Here is a 16657-nt window from a genome sequence, read left to right on the forward strand (position 1 = left end):
CTGGGCACTGTGGAGGTGTGGCCAGGGAATGGGCTGGGCCTCGCAGGGGCGGGGCTAAGGCTGTGTACTTGACTGTGTGGTCTAGGGGACCCCACTCCAGAAGGGCAACCTCTCCTGCGCGGCTGCCTACGCCTCTGCAGGACAGAACGCAGCATGAGATGGTCTCTGGGCACCAGCCACAGCCCCGCCTGGACAAGGCTGCTTCTAACAGGTGCGTGAGAGACAAGGGCCGCACTCACGGGTTGGGGACAAAGAGGAGACATCCCTGGGGAGGGAGAGAGTCTTTATCCAAATCAGAGACGCCCCCACTCTGAGTTCTGACTCTGGTCATGTTACAGCCCACGCAGCATGGGCAACCCACGCACAAGAGCTCTTGAAATCCCCAAGAGGCCCCTGTGATTGACCCCTTTTACAAAGGAGTAAAGGGAGGCTCAGATAGGGGTGGGGTCACTTGCTCAAGAGCAGGTGGCTGGCAAAGGCAAAGTAAGAATTCAGTACCCCCATGCCAGCCCCTTTCCACCAGAGCACCCTGTCTGACCCTAGCTACCCATATCTAATAATAATTTTTCAATAACAACAATAACAACGAAAATAGTATAACAATCATAATAAAAGGAGGCCATTGTGACTGAGTACTTCTACATGTCAGCCTCTTCTAAGTGCTTTCATGTAGTAACATTTAATTCTTAACCCCAGAAGGCTAGAGTTACACAAGCCCCATTTCATAGAGCGGGAAACTGAGACACAGAGAGGTTATGGGTCCTCCCCAGGCCACACAGCTTGAAAGTAACAGAAGGACTTGACTCCAGATGATCTGGCCACCAAGACCACACTTTCCAGAAGCCACCCACATTTACCTCTTGGAGAGTAAATGAATTGCTTCTTTTTCCAGGCCTCAAAAAGTCCAGTTCTGTGTAATTTCAAAACCTCAGCCACAGTTGAGAACTTCACTTCTGCCCCAGCTCGGACCTGGGCCAGGCTGCAGTGAGGATGTAGTGGGATGTAGTGGGCCTTGTTTCTATGTCTCTCTGTGTCCTTTCTCCCCACCCAGAGGTCTGTGCCCACCCCCTCCACCCTCCAAGGCCATGGGTAGAGGAGAGGAAGGCAAGGAGGGTGCAGGAAGGTTTCAACTTGACTACTGTAGTGGTAAAGTGGGGACAAGGCCTTCTGTGTGGCTGAGGCATGATGCTGGGATCTTCCTGGGCAGGGAATCTACCCAGCAAGTCATCTCCTGTGGGGCTTTTTGCCAGGACAGGCTCCAGAGATGCCCCCATTCAGAGCTCTGACTGGTTCCTTCAGCAGCATTCACACTGGCTCATGGGAAACTCGTGGACATCTCTGTTGTCCCACCAAACGCAGGATGTGTGGACCACATCCATCCTGCCCACTCCGCCTCCATCTGTCACCTGAAGACTTACAGGTCTAAGTTCCCACAAACTCCACGGGACACATCTCCAGCACTCCAAGAGGTTCCCTTGGAGCACCACCCCCCATCACTTAGCAGGAGGTGGAGGAAAATCCCAGCCCCAGTGGGGACCTCCAGTCCCCCAGAAAACCTCACTCTGAGCCATCTCCTCTTCTCCATGAGCTTTCAGCCTTCTCTCTTGGCAGGGGTAGAGTGGCTGGTGCTGGCAGAACTGGTGATGGGTAACCCCTGTTAGCTGGGCTTCCCTGGTGGCTCAGATGGAAAAGAATCTGCCTGCAATGCAGGTGGACCCAGGTTCAGTCCCTGGGTTGGGAAGATCCCCTGGAGAAGGGAATGGCAACCCACTCCAGTATTCTTGCTTGGAGAATTCCACGGACAGGGGAGTCTGGCGAGCCACAGTCCTTGGGGTTGCAAAGAGTCAGACATGACTGAGTGACTAATAGAACAACAACCCCTGTTAGCTAGACCTCAGTTGGGAATGGGGAGTTCTTGGTGTCTGTTGTTTTGTTCTCAGCCTCTGGAACCTTCGGGGAGATTCTGCGGCAATGGAAGTCAAGTTTAACATTCTGCTGTATTTATATTTATATATAGTGATTCAAGGAACTGTTCTGGGGTCAAATAGGGAAAAACTGAATAGTGACTTTTTCTCATTTGATTGAAGGTTAGAAATGAAATAAAATAGCCATGCTCCAGGCAAGTAGGACTTCTGGAATTATCTCTATGGTTGTAGAGATAATATATATATTATATATATATAGGTTATATATTATTATATATTATATATATTATATATATAGATTTTATAGGTATTGTGTATATATATATACATGCAATATATATTGCATGTACATGCTAAGTTGCTTCAGTTGTGTCCAGCTGTCTGCAACCCCATGGCTTTAGCCTGCCAGGCTCCTCTGTCCATGGGATTTTCTATGCAAGAATATTGGAGTGGGTTGCCATACCCTCCTCCAAGGGATCTTCCTGACCCAGTGATTGAACCCTTGTCTCCTGCATTGGCAGGCAGATTCTTTACCACTGAGCCACCTGAGAAGCCCCTCCTTTCTATTCATTATCACCCTTGTCACATCAGCTCTCCACGGCACTCATTCTCACCAGCATGGGAAGGGTTGGCGGCTGGGGCAGCATCTTGCCTTTGGGCCCATTGCTCACTTGCTCTCTCTTCTCCCTCCAACCCTGCTACAAGGCACCCTGCTCACATTCAGCACCTGCTCTGCCTCGTTGGAGCTGCCCTCCTCTGTGTCTCTGGACCCCTTGACCGAAGGAGCCGATGCCCACCTGCCAGTCCCCAGAAGCCTGGATGGGGTTCTTTCCACTTCTTGGTTCCGAGGGCATGAAGTCCGGCCAGAAGCCATGATCTTCTCTGCCGAGGGCCTCCCAGGGCCTGGCCACACTGGCCGGGAGACGCTGGACACCCAGGGCAGCCTGATCATCAGAAACGTGACGACTTTAGATGCGGGCAGCTACACGGTGGTGATGGAAACCAGCGCGGGGCTCAGGAGTGCGACGGAGCAGATACAGGTCAAGGGTGAGTTCACTCCCCATCCCTCCACGGCGGGGCGGGAGGGACAGAGTTCTCAGTCCGCAGAACTTAGAATAGCAACTAATTTTTTTTTTAGCTCAAGATTCTTGTGAACAGTTCTGGTCTCAGCTAATTTTAGCCGGGCTCACTCCAGTGTCTGCAGTCAGCCGGTTCGGAAGGATTGCCTGGGCACTGGTGCGGGATGGCCTCCTTTGTGTGTCTGGCAGTGGCCTGGCTGGCAGTTGGGGCGATGGCGGTAATTGGGCCACGAGCCTTCCCATCCTCCAGCCCGTAGCCTGAGCTCGTTCTCTTATCAAAGGAGCAGAAGCTGCAAGGCTCTGGAGGCCCAGGCTCAGAACCAGCCTGCCAGTACTTCCGCCATGTTTTATTGGCCAAAGTGAGTCACGTGACCGGCTTTGCTCCAATGGGAGGGAAATAGGCTGAGGTCCATCAGTCTGGGCTTCCCAGGGGGCTCAGTGGTAAAGAACCCGCCTGCCAATGCAGGAGGCATAAGAGACGGGGTTCGATCCCTGGGTCGGGAGGATCCCCTGGAGGAAGAAACGGCAACCCACTCTAGTATTGGTGCCTGGGAAATCCCATGGACAGAGGAGCCTGGCAGGCTGCAGGCCATGGAGTCACAACATTCGGACTCGATTTTGCAACTAAACCACCACCACCATCAGTCTACATTTTTGTGATTTGAGGGCCAGTTCTTCTAGAAGCCTACTCTGCCTAAAGCGTGTGCAGACTCTGAAACCCAAACCACCTGCGTGGAGTCCTTGCTCCTTCACTTCCTAGCCATGTCCCTTTGCAAAGTGGCTTGCCCTCTTTGGGCTTCAGCATCCTCCTCTGTAAAAATAGAATCATGGTAGACCCTCCCTTGTAGGAGTGCTGTGAGGAACAAATGAATTAATCCACACCAAATACCTAGAACAGTGCCTGGCACCTGTTGCCAAAACCTTGGTTCTCTGTGTGCGATGCCAGGTAAAAATACAGAGACAGGGTTTTGGAGGAAAGAGAAAGAGTAGCTTTATTTCTTTGCCAGGCAAAGAGGGAACACAGCAGGCTACTCCATTAAGAACTGTGTCCCCGCTGAAGGGGGTAGTGAGGAGTTTTATAATCTTTATAATGGGCCTCATGGTCTGGGGTATGTGATAAGGATCAAAGTAAAGGAAGGTCTTGTATTCTTCTTCCTTTTGTAGAGTTTCAAAACAGTCCTAGTTGACATCAGGCAGCTCAGTGACTCTGCCTTTCTGTCTCTCAGGGTTATTGGCCCATTATCTTCTTTCTGAAAGGAAGAATGCTATAGAGGATTGTTACAAGAAGTGTAGGGGAATGTGAATCCCAGGTGCAGGGTGTAACTCACATAGAGTCTGAGAGTGGTTAAGGAATTAGCTTTGTAAAAGGCAGCAGGCCTTGCTACATGCTCAGTGCATCAGTAGCAGTTAAACTAGGATTGCTTAACTCTTTCAGGCCAGTGTATGCTATTTCCCCAGCCTGTTCATTGGTTCCTTATTTTCCTTCCTTATCAGAAGAGTCTCATTTCTATCTTTGCTGCCATGCACAGAGTAAGCAAATATTTGCCATGAGTATTTCAGGGGACTTGACCTCTTCGAGCCCTTGTTTTCCCATTAAAAGGATGATAACAAATTTGAAATCTACCCCGTAGGGTTGTTGTGAGGATTAAACAAATAAATCCAGTGGTTTTCAAGTTTTTTAAATCATGACCCAGTATGTTCATATATCTACACATCACAAGTCACTTGCCTTTACAAGTGTCATAAAATAACAATTATTGCTAAGTGTGATGCATTCTGATACTTTCTTTAACATCTCATTTCACATTTTAAGTGCTGATTATTCACTCAATGTGCTCAGTCATGTCTGATTCTTTGGGACCCCATGGACTGCAGCCCTAAATGCTTATTATAACCTACTAAAACAACCTATTAAATGACTTCACCCAAGCATGGGTCTTATTCATAACATAACAAGCCAGTAATATAACGAGCTGTAGTTACCATGTGTTTAGAACAGTGCTTGACTCATAGTAAGAGTCCAATCTAGATGGCTATTACATCAATTCTTTTTTTAAAAAATAATTTTACTTATTTTTGGCTGTGCTGGGTCTTCATTGCTGTGTGGGTTTTTCTCTAGTTGCACTGAGTGGGGGCTACTCTCTGGTTGTGGTGTGTGGGCTTCTCCTGCCGTGGCTTCTGTTCTTGCCACGCACAGGATCTAGGTGCTTGGGCGTCAGTAGTTGTGGCTCATGGGCTCTAGAGCACAAGCTCAGTAGTTGTAGCGCAGGGGCTTAGTTGCTCTGTGGCATGTGGGATCTTGCCAGACTAGGGATCGAACCTGTGTCTTCTGCATTGGCAGGCAGATTCTTTGCCACTGAGCCACGAGGGAAGCCCCTACATTGATTCTTATTTCCACACCCGTGGGTTCTTTCTCCTCCTGCAAGGCTTAGCTTAGGCACCGCCTCCTCCAGGAAGACTTCTCTGAGCTCCTTGGCTGGATTGAAGTTTTTTTTTTTCACTTTTCATATTGCACTGAATGGTAATCAGCTCCATATGAAGGTCCCCAGCACTCACCATGACATCATATCCAAATCCCAGCTGTGCCTCTCTCTCTCTGACCATGAGTCCTGGCCCTAGGACCCCCAGACCTCAGAGTCTTTCACCTGAAAACAAAAAAAAAAAATAAAGAACTATGGTGAGGAGGTGGGGAGGGGAGCTTCCCTGGTGGCTCAGCGGTAAAGAATCTGCTTGCCAATGCAGGAGATGTGGGTTCCATCCCTGGGTCAGGAAGATCCCCTGGAGAAGGAAATGGCAACGGATTCCAGTATTCTTGCCTGGGAAATCCCCTGGACAGAGGAGCCTGGTGAGCTACAGTCCATGGGGGTCACAAAGAGTCGGACACGACTTAGTGACTCAATAATAACAACAAATGGTGAGGATGATGTATGCTGTCTGTAAGGAGCCCTCCCAGTAGCCAATGGCCCAGGCCCCAAGCCTTGGAGGACCCCTTGACTACCACCACCCTCACCTACATCCAATCTATCAGCAAATCCTGTGGACTCTACCTGCAAAATAATCCAGAATCTAGCCACTCCTCCAGAAGCTCCTTGGCTTCTACCCTGGTCCAGCTGAGGGCAGGGGACCCGGGGTATTTATATGCCAGTCCACACTGGTCACTGTGGGAGGCTGTGTGCCCACTCTCCAGTGCTTTGGCTGCTGCTTCCATGAGCAGAGCAGGCTCTGGCAGCCAGTGAATGCCCTGAAGCCACAAATGCAGTGTTGGCAGTCATATGTGCTGAGGACAGCTCAGCTCCATCCAGTGTCTGGATCAACAGTGGGCACAGACCAGGCCCTCCAAACATGTTGATGAATGAATGAATGAGCGAGTAAATGAATGAACAGATGCCTCTGTGGGGAACAGAGGAAGTGCTCGGCCTCTCTGAGCAGTCTCCACCCATGTGACCTTGCTTCCTTGTTTGCACAGCCACCTATGATGGGGTGCAGCTGGTGACATTCCCAGGAAATAAACAAGGTGTCCTCCGGAGTGAACTCAACTACTCTGTGATCCTGCAGTGGGCGGCTTTAATCACACCTGAACCTGTGCTCCGGTGGACCTTCAATGGGAGACCTCGTGGAACTGGAGAAAGACTGATTGTCCACAGGTTGTCCATGAAGGATCTGGGCACCTACTTATGCTTGGCCGAGAACAGCCAGGGAGTGTACCTCTCCCAGCCTGTGACTATCATGCTGCCACGTGAGTCTCCCACCCTCACCCCAGACCCCTGCTCAGTGGCCAGCTTTCCTGATACCACTGAGCCACTTTCTGTGAGCAATTCCCTATGAGACCCTTTATAATCAAGGTGACATCCCATTCTTTCATCCTCCTGGCAGAGTGGGGATTATTAGCCCATTTTACAGATGAGAAGCTGTGGCCTAAAGACTTGAATGCTCATGAAAGCCCAGGGCAGGATCTGGAACCAGCTGTCTGGGTCCTCCTGGCTCCAATCACTTTCTACTCTGTGAGTTTGAGAAGTCTCTTTGCCTCTCTGAATCTCAGCACCTGCCAGAGGAAAAATGAAGGTGATAATACAACCAGTGGTTCCAAGCACAGGCTTTGGAATTTGAATTCTGGCTCCACTACTTGCTGGCTGTGTGACTCTGGGCCAGTGCCTTGACTTCTCTGTGCTTCAGTTTCCTCAGTATTCTGAGGAATATACACTTGGAAAATAATAGTGCCTACCCCAAAATGTAGCTGTGAGCGTTCAGTGTGATAGGCAAGTGAATAGCTTAAAATAGGGGCGCCTAGCACTGTGGAACACTAGTGAGTGCTCAATAAACATGAACTAGTATCATTGCTATGATTAGTATTATCCATATTATTATTACTTTTGTGCCTATTGCCGGAGGCAAGAGTGTGTACAGAGGCTCAGGTGGCAATCACAAGATGAGCCAGCTATTGGGATTAAAAAAAGTGGTTGGGGAGCCAGTCAAAGTGGAGTTCAGTTTCTACCACTGTGCCTTCTTGGCTGGGTGACTTAGGACAAGTGGTGCTCCTTCTCTGGAGCTTCAGTTTCCTCCTGTGTATAACCAAGGTGATCATGTAGACCGCTACAAAATTGCTGTTAAGGACCTGAAATGGTAAATGCCAGAAGCTAGCAGAAAATCAGTCAGCTGGTGCTTTAAATAGCAGCAGTTACCGTGTATGTTATTTTTAGTAGTTCTACTCATAGAGTGGTGAAGAGGAGCTGCCTAGAGAAGAGGGGGAGGCATGTAGGCAGCAGGAATCACTTGAGCCAAGGTCCAGAGCAAGGGAAGGATGGAGACGGTGGAAAGCCTGGCTTGGCTACATTCCTAGAGCTGCTTCCTCTCCCCAGCCATGGTTCAGTGGGAAGTTTCAGGATTTGATTTTAGGTAATTTATTGGGAGAAAAAATATAAATCTTGGAGCACCTGGTGACCCTGATACACTCACTGAGAATGACAGTACTTCTAAGACCCCCTTTCCTTGTTCATAAACTGTTCAGGAAATGTTTATTGAGCACCTATTATGTGACTGGCCTATGCTGGGCAGTGCTGAGGACAGTTGGTAACAGAAACAGTCCTAGTCCTGCCATCACAGGACTTCCTACTGCATCACAGTGCAGTAGGGGACAGACCTGTCCACAAACAGTAATGACCAGAGTGGGCAGAGCTGGGGTGGGAGAACTCAAAGGGCTGTGAGACCCAAGGGGACACCCGACCCAGCAAGGGAATCAGGAAGGGCTTCCTGGAAGAGGGGACATCTGAGTTGGTACTAGGACACATAGAAATTGTCCAGGCCAGGGGGAGAAAAATGGCATTCCAGGGGCACAGATAAAGGCTTGGAAGTAGGAGAGGGAAGTAGAAAATTAAGTAGAATCCAACAAAGCTTGGTTATAAATGTAGAGGGTAGAGAGAGATGAGACTGGCCAGATGCAGGTTCTTGAAGGTCAAGGTGAAGTCCTGGAAAGCCATGGGAAGGTTCTGAGCAGGAGAGGAACAGGGTCAAGTGTGGACTTTACAAAGACCCCTCTGGGGACTTCCCTGGTGGTCCAGTGGTTACGACTCTGTCCTTCCAATGCAGGGGGCACAGGTTTGATCCCTGGTCAGGGAACTAAGATCCCACATAACGAGATGTGGCAAAAAAAAAAAAGAAAGAAAAAAGAAACCCTCTGGCTTCTATGTGGTGATGAGATGGGTTGCGGAGACTGAAATGGGAGAGTGGGGAGGAAGCTGGGGTGGAGACAGGGAGGATGGGGGAGGAGGTGGAATGGCGGGGCAAGTGGGGGTATTTAGGGAGGGTGTCTCCTCCAGTCTCTCCCCTTCTTGGTTCCCAGAAGCTGACGTGGAACCCACAGAACCTGCACCCATCTCTCGGAATCCCCCGCTCTCCCTGTCAGGAGGATCTGCCATTGCTCTTGTCGTGGCCGCATCTGTGGTAGGCTTGGTGCTGGTTGGAAGCGTGCTCCTCACCGTCATCCAGAAGCTAAGGTGCCTGCCTTCCCTTCCTCCCATCCACTCAGCTCCACAAGGCACAGAGCTCACTCTGCAGCAAGACTGAAGCCAAACCAACAACCTTATCCCAGGGACCATAAAGTCCACTCAGAGAGGATGACATGGACCCCCAATGTGCCCCACCTAACTAGTCAGTTCCCAAAGTAGCCCAGGGAAACAAAGAGACAGGAGACGGTCCTGGAGCTGGATTCAAATCCCTGTTCTGTCACTTACCCAAAGTGAGGCCATGGCAAGTCGCCACCCACCCTGGGCCTCAGTTTCAGTTCAGTTCAGTTCGGTTGCTCAGTCATGTCCGAATCTTTGTGACCCCATGAACCGCAGCATGCCAGGCCTCCCTATCCATCATCAACTCCCAGAGTTTACCCAAACTCATGTCCGTTGAGTCAGTGATGCCATCTAACCATCTCATCCTCTGTCGTCCCCTTCTCCGCCTGCCCTCAACCCTTCCCAACATCAGGGTCTTTTCAAATGAGTCAGCTCTTCATATCAGGTGGCCAAAATATTGGAGTTTCAGCGTTAGCATCAGTCCTTCCAATGAACATCCAGGATTGATTTCCTTTAGGATGGACTGGTTGGATCTCCTTGCAGTCCAAGGGATTCTCAAGAGTCTACTCCAAAACCACAGTTCAGAAGCATTAATTCTTCAGCGCTGAGCTTTCTTTATAGTCCAACTCTCACATCCATACATGACTACTGGAAAAACCATAGCCTTGACTAGATGGACCTTTTTGGCAAAGTAATGTCTCTGCTTTTTAATATGCTGTCTAGGTTGGTCATAAATTTCCTTCCAAGGAGTAAGCATCTTTTAATTTCATGGCTGCAATCACCATCTGCAGTGATTTTGGAGGCCCCCCACAAAAAAAAGTCTCTCACTGTTTCCACTGTTTCCCCATCTATTTCCCATGAAGTGATGGGACTGGATGCCATGATCTTAGTTTTCTGAATGTTGAGCTTTATGCCAACTTTTTCACTCTCCTGTTTCACTTTCATCAAGAGGCTCTTTAGTTCTTCTTCACTTTCTGCCATAAGGGTGATGTCATCTGCATATCTGAGGTTATTGATATTTCTCCCAGCAATCTCGATTCCAGCTTGTACTTCTTCCAGCGCAGCGTTTCTCATGATGTACACTGCATATTAAGTTAAATAAGCAGGCTGACAACATGTAGCCTTGACGTACTCCTTTTCCTATTTGGAACCAGTCTGTTGTTCCATGTCCAGCTCTAACTGTTGCTTCCTGACTTGCATACAGGTTTCTCAAGGGGCAGGTCAGGTGGTCTGGTATTTCCATCTCTTTCAGAATTTTCCACAGTTTACATGATCCACACAGTCAAAGGCTTTGGCATAGTCAGTAAAGCAAAAATAGATGCTTCTCTGGAACTCTCTTGCTTTTTTGATGACCCAGAGAATGTTGGCAATTTGATCTCTGGTTCCTCTGCCTTTTCTAAATCCAGCTTGAACACCTGGAAGTTCACGGTTCACATATTGCTAAAGCCTGGCTTGGAGAATTTTGAGCATTACTTTACTAGCGTGTGAGATGAGTGCAATTGTGTGGTAGTTTGAGCATACTTTGGCATTGCCTTTCTTTGGAATAGGAATGAAAACTGACCTTTTCCAGTCCTGTGGCCACTGCTGAGTTTTCCAAATTTGCTGACATATTGAGTGCAGCACTTTCACAGCATCTTTCAGGATTTGAAATAGCTCAACTGGAATTCCATCACCTCCACTAGCTTTGTTCGTAGTGATGCTTCCTAAGGCCCACTTGACTTCACATTCCAGGATGTCTGGCTCTAGGTGAGTGATCACACTATCGTGATTATCTGGGTCGTGAAGATCTTTTTTGTACAGTTCTTCTGTGTGTTCTTGCCACCTCTTCTTAATATCTTCTGCTTCTGTTAGGTCCATACCATTTCTGTCCTTTATTGAGCCCATCTTAGCATGAAATGTTCCCTTGGTATCTCTAATTTTCTTGAAGAGATCTCTAGTCTTCCTAATCTATTGTTTTCCTCAATTTATTTGCATTGATTGCTGAGGAAGGCTTCCTTATCTCTCCTGGATATTCTTTGAAACTCTGCATTCAAATGGGTATATCTTTCCTTTTCTCCTTTGCTTTTCGCTTCTCTTCTTTTCACAGCTATTTGTAAGGCCTCCTCAGACAGCCATTTTGCTTTTTTGCATTTCTTTTTCTTGGGGATGGTCTTGATCCCTGTCTCCTGTACAATGTCATGAACCTCTGTCCACAGTTCATCAGGCACTCTGTCTATCAGATCTAGTCCCTTAAATCTATTTCTCACTTCCACTGTGTAGTCATCAGGGATTTGATTTAGGTCATACCTGAATGGTCTAGTGGTTTTCCCCACTTTCATCAATTTCAGTCTGAATTTGCAATAAGGAGTTCATGATCTGAGCCACAGTCAGCTCCCAGTCTTGTTTTTGCTGCTTGTATAGAGCTTCTCCATCTTTGACTGCAAAGAATATAATCAATCTTATTTCAGTGTCGACCATCTGGTGATGTCCATGTGTAGAGTCTTCTCTTGTGTTGTTGGAAGAGGGTGTTTGCTATGACCAGTGCGTTCTCTTGGCAAAACTCTATTAGCCTTTGCCCTGCTTCATTCTGTACTCCAAGGCCAAATTTGCCTGTTACTCCACATTTGCCTGTTATTCCTGTTTCTTGACTTCCTACTTTTGCATTCCAGTCCCCTATAATGAAAAGGACATCTTTTTTGGGTGTCAGTTCTAAAAGATCTTGTAGGTCTTCATAGAACCATTCAACTTCCGCTTCTTCAGTGTTACTGGTCGGGGTATAGACTTGATATTGAATGGTTTGCCTTGGAAACGAACAGAGATCATTCTGTCGTTTTTGAGATTGCATCCAAGTACTGCATTTTGGACTCTCTTGTTGACCATGATGGCTACTCCATTTCTTCTAAGGGAATCCTGCCCACAGTAGTAGATATAATGGTCATCTGAGTTAAATTCACCCATTCCAGTCCATCTTAGTTTGCTGATTCCTAGAATGTTGATGTTCACTCTTGCCATCTCCTGTTTGACCACTGAACAATTTGCCTTGATTCATGGACCTAACATTCCAGGTTCCTATGCAATGTTGCTCTTTACAGCATCGGACCTTGTTTCCATCACCAGTCACATCCACAACTGGGTGTTGTTTTTGCTTTAACTCCATCCCTTCATTCTTTCTGGAGTTATTTCTCCACTGATCTCCAGTAGCATACTTGGCAGCTACCGACCTGGGGAGTTCATCTTTCAGTGTCCTATCTCTTTGCCTTTTCATACTGTTCATGGGGTTCTCAAGGCAAGAATACTGAAGTGGTTTGCCATTCTCTTCTCCAGTGGACCATTCTGTCAGACCTCTCCACCCTGACCCGTCTGTCTTGGGTGGCCCCATATGGCATGGCTTAGTTTCATTGAGTTAGACAAGCTGTGGTCCGTGTGATCAGATTGGCTAGTTGTCTGTGATTGTGGTTTCAGTCTGTCTGCCCTCTGATGCCCTTTCTCAGCGCCCACTGTCTTACTTGGGTTTCTCTTACGTGGGGTATCTCTTCACAGCTGCTCCAGCAAAGCGCAGCTGCTTCTCCTTACCTTGGACGTGGGGTAGCCTCTCGGCCGCCACCCCGACCTTTGACGTGGGGTAGCGGCAGTCTCCAGACAAGAGGGGTCTGGACTGAGAAGCACCCCAAGAAGGCCTGCCAAACCCACCAAACCCAAGGGCCAAGGGAGATTCCCCCGTAGGTTTGCAGTGAAGTTCTTGGACCCTGCCGCCTTAAGCTCATCCTAGCTCTGCCATATGCTAGCTTGTGGGACTCCGGGTGACCCCTTTAACTGCTCTGTGCTCATCTGTAAAACAGGGATAATGGTAATATAATATCTGCCTCAAAGAGTAGGTGTGTGAGGGACTTCCCTGGTCCAATGGCTAAGATACCGTGCTCCCAATGCAGGGGTCGTGGGTTCAATCTCTTGTCTGGGAACTAAGATCCCACATGCCACAACTTAACAGTTGAGTTCACATGCCCCCATGGGGCAACTAAGACCCGGCACAGCCAAATAAATAAATTAAATTAAAAAAAAATTTTTTTAAATAAAGGGTAGATGTGGGACCTCCCTGGTGATCCAGTTGTTTAGACTCCATGCTTCCACTGTAGGGAGCATGGGTTTGATCCCTGGTCAGGGAACTAAGACCCCACATGTGGCCAAAAAATAAAAATAAATAAATACTAAAAAAAAAAAAAAACAGGGTAGATGTGTGGATTACATAAAATGGTGGGAGTGAGATACTGTTAATATTGCCTGGCACATGGTGAGCCTTCAAAGAATGTCAGCCACGTGTATTATTATTATGGCTATTTTTGTTATTATTATTATTATTTTCTCTCCATTGTAGGTCTGGCTGACAAGAGATGGGTGAACCATTTGGGGTATTTTTCAGTTTAAATAAATTGAATAAAAATAAAAATACAAACAAATGAATCTAGACAAAAGGAGACATTACAAGCAGATCTTAATCATGAATTTTTCCATGGTATTAAAATACTAACAGCTATGTTGCCATATCCAGTCAAAATATACCTTTTGTGGAACATGTGTACATTTCTGTTCAGTATATAATTAGTAGTGGAATTTCACAGTTGTAGAATATGTATATCTTCAGCTTTTATCTAGCAGTTTTTATAAAACCATTTGGGAGCATCGATAACTGTTTTCCAATCAAATTCGATGTATTTTCAGACAGTGGTTTCCACAGTGAAATACTACGTAGTAGGACTTCCCTGGTGATCCAGTGGATAGGACCCTGTGCTTCCAATGCAGGGGACGTGGGTTCAGTCCCTGGTTGGGGAATTAAGAGCCCACATGCCATTTGGCATGGCTGAGAACAGGCTCCTGGGCTCTGAAGTCCCTATTTCCAATCATTCTACTGCCCCATTGCTCCCTCCCTGGAGCCAGTCCCCCCTCCCATTGCCCCCTCCTATGTCAGGGGGTTGTCCTTGTGTTCATGTACATAAGCTAAAAGCAAGTTACAGAGAGGGCAAGTGATTTGCCCAAAGTCACACAGCCACATCCGATGCCAGCTCAAGTCTGCCCAATGCCAAAGCCTGTTTCTTAGACTAGCACTGTCCAAGAACACTCTCTGGTGATGGAAGTGTCTATATCTGTACTGTCCACTACAATATTATCCAACACAAGTGGTTATTGAGCCCTTGAAATGGATATCATGTAACTGAGGAACTGCATTTTTAAATTGATTTTTAATTAATTTTAATTTATATATCCACCCATGGCTAATGGCTATTGCATTGGACAGTGCAACCCAAACTCCTAATTGTTAGAAAAATAATAATAAATCCCCCAGCAGCCATATGTGTATATTACTGACTCCATGGCAGTTCTGGGATCCTTGCCCTGATCTATCCAAGGGTCCAGATTTGCTCAGAAACCCCTAATATTTAACCAGATCCTTTCCTACCTGAGGCATCCCACCCTCCCACATCCCTCTACTATAAAGGACAAATGAATCATTTCCTGCCTGGGCAGCGGTGAAGACAGCTGGTTCCCTGGGTCTCAGAGTTGACTGCAGCTGCCACTCAGCCACCAGCTAGAGAACAGCTGAGAGTCATTACGATAGTCCTCCCTCACTAAAAATAAATTGTGCGCATTTTCCCAAAGAGATTTCCTGACCACCTCTGTTATAAATTCACTCGCCTGGTTGAACTTGCCCATAGGACTGTTCTGCTTTATAGTACTTAGCGTATTATGTGATTAAATATTTATTGGTTATACCAATTGATAATTGAACAATTATCTCCATGATAGGGCTTCCCAGGGGGGCTCCAGTGGTAAAGAATCCACCTGCCAAGCAAGAGATTTGGGTTCAGTCCCTGAGTTGGGAAGATCCTCTGGAGAAGGAAATGGCAACCCCCTCCAGTATTCTTGCCTGGGAAATTCCATGGACAGTGAGCCTGGCGGGCTACATACAGTCCATGGGATCATAAAGAGTTGGACACAACTTAGCAACTAACCAACAACAATATCTCCATGTTAAATGTCAGCCTCATGATAGCCAGACCTGTATCTGCTATACAGTATGTGCTCAATAAATGTTTGTTGAATGAGTGAATGAATGAGAGACTAAAACCACACCACTGGGAAAATTCAAAAGCTCAGAAATGAAAGCATTGACTGAGTCTCCAGCCTTCTCTAAGTTGGAGTTTAACAGGAAGAACAACCTGACTTGAACTCTTTCACTCCGTCTCTCTATCAGAAAAAAATAAAAAGGTCGGGCATCTTGAGGCCCCTCCCCTAACCCCACGTGGAGGGTAAACGATCATCTGGCTGCAGCAAAAGAGCCCAGTCTCAGCAACTATGGTAGCAGTTACCTTCAGAGTCCCAGAATTCATTCTCACCTCGCTCTATAATAACCAAATCTTCAGTTTCAGCTGGGCACATGATGTCCAAGGGGAAAGAAAATCAACCTTGTCAGTAAAATGTGTAAGGGTTATGTGTGACTTGCAGAACATGCCCTTCAGGTGAAGGAGCATCTTCTCCTGTTGGCAGGAATGAAAATGTGATGACTGGAACCAAGCAGATATATAGGATCATGAGGTGACCATCTCACATGAAGGAGGACAGAGTAGCAAGTGTGAAGTGTGCCAAACCCAGCTTGTGCCGGCTCACAAGAACTTACTTGGGGAAATTCCCCAGCAGTCCAGTGGTTAAGACTCTGGGCTTCTACAGCAGGGGGCTTGGGTTCAATCACTGGTGAGGGAACAGATCTCATGTGTCTCAGGGCAAAAAAAAAAACCAAAAAAAAAAAACAGAAAACGTAAAACAGAAGCAATATTGTAACAAATTCAATAAAGACTTAAAATGGTGCACATCAATAATCTTAAAAAAAAAAAAAAACTTACTGTGTACATCTCTTCCTAACTCCACATTCAGTGATGACATGTTGGTAGACTGAAATCAATTGTGATAGTGATATTTACATCAAGGAAATTGGGAATTACTACAAATCAGGAAATTTTTTCCCGGAGAGATAATTTACCAACCCTCCACTGAAAAACAGATATCTGGAGATTTTGTGAAGCTGTTCAACTAGCCCTTTCTTAAACACATGTGCAGTTCCTTTTACATGAAAGAAGAAACAAAAGTCTATCTTGCCGAAACCACTCTTGTTTTAGTTCCATTGTTTTTTGCAACCCAGTCTATTCCTTTTTTAAAATATTTATTTATTTGGCTGCACCAGGTCTTAGCTGCAGCATGTGAGATCTTGTTCCCTGATCAGGGATTGAACTTGGGTCCCCTGCATTGGGAGCTCAGAGTCTTAGCCACTGGGCCACGAGAAGTCCCAACCTGGTCTACTCCTAATGGATATATCTAATCCTAAGATTTAAGCCGTAAAGTCAAAGATTTAAATGCCACTTGGGGGACTTCTATGGTTGTCCAGAGGTCCAGTGGAAGAATCTGACTTCCAGTACAGGGGACAAGGGTTCGATCCCTGGTCAGGGAATTAAGATCACACATGCCTCCGGGCAGTTAAACCCATAGGTCACAACTAGAGAAGCCCACGCCCCACAAGGAAAGATCTGAAGTGCCATAACTAAGATGTGACACAGACAAATATGTAATA

General features: G+C 46.9%; 1 protein-coding gene across 3 annotated transcripts; it reads left to right on the forward strand.

Moving 5' to 3' along the window:
- Positions 1-17: 17 nt before the first annotated feature.
- IGSF23 (immunoglobulin superfamily member 23) lies at positions 18-14687 on the forward strand. 3 transcript variants are annotated; one of them, XM_043899431.1, is made up of 5 exons: positions 18-211; positions 2631-2972; positions 6471-6740; positions 8841-8994; positions 13415-14687. In XM_043899431.1, the coding sequence occupies exons 1-5, from the start codon at positions 154-156 to the stop codon at positions 13422-13424; spliced, it is 834 nt and encodes a 277-aa protein (XP_043755366.1). In that variant the 5' UTR covers positions 18-153; the 3' UTR covers positions 13425-14687. The 3 variants fall into 3 exon arrangements, with proteins under 3 accessions (XP_043755366.1, XP_043755365.1, XP_043755364.1); XM_043899430.1 differs by lacking the exon at positions 13415-14687 and adding an exon at positions 12583-13061; XM_043899429.1 differs by lacking the exon at positions 13415-14687 and having other exon boundaries at positions 8841-9334.
- The last annotated feature ends 1970 nt before the right edge of the window (positions 14688-16657 follow it).

This window comes from Cervus elaphus, chromosome 4 (genome assembly GCF_910594005.1).
Source record: "Cervus elaphus chromosome 4, mCerEla1.1, whole genome shotgun sequence".
Lineage (NCBI taxonomy): Eukaryota > Metazoa > Chordata > Mammalia > Artiodactyla > Cervidae > Cervus > Cervus elaphus.

Bases quoted from the DNA above. Each gene is read 5' to 3' on its own strand.
- IGSF23 (XM_043899429.1), top strand. From the start codon at position 154: ATGAGATGGTCTCTGGGCACCAGCCACAGCCCCGCCTGGACAAGGCTG. The intron at 212-2,630 runs GTGCGTGAGAGA...CCCTGCTACAAG, and splicing joins GACAAGGCTGCTTCTAACAG to GCACCCTGCTCACATTCAGC. The intron at 6,741-8,840 runs GTGAGTCTCCCA...CTTGGTTCCCAG, and splicing joins TGTGACTATCATGCTGCCAC to AAGCTGACGTGGAACCCACA.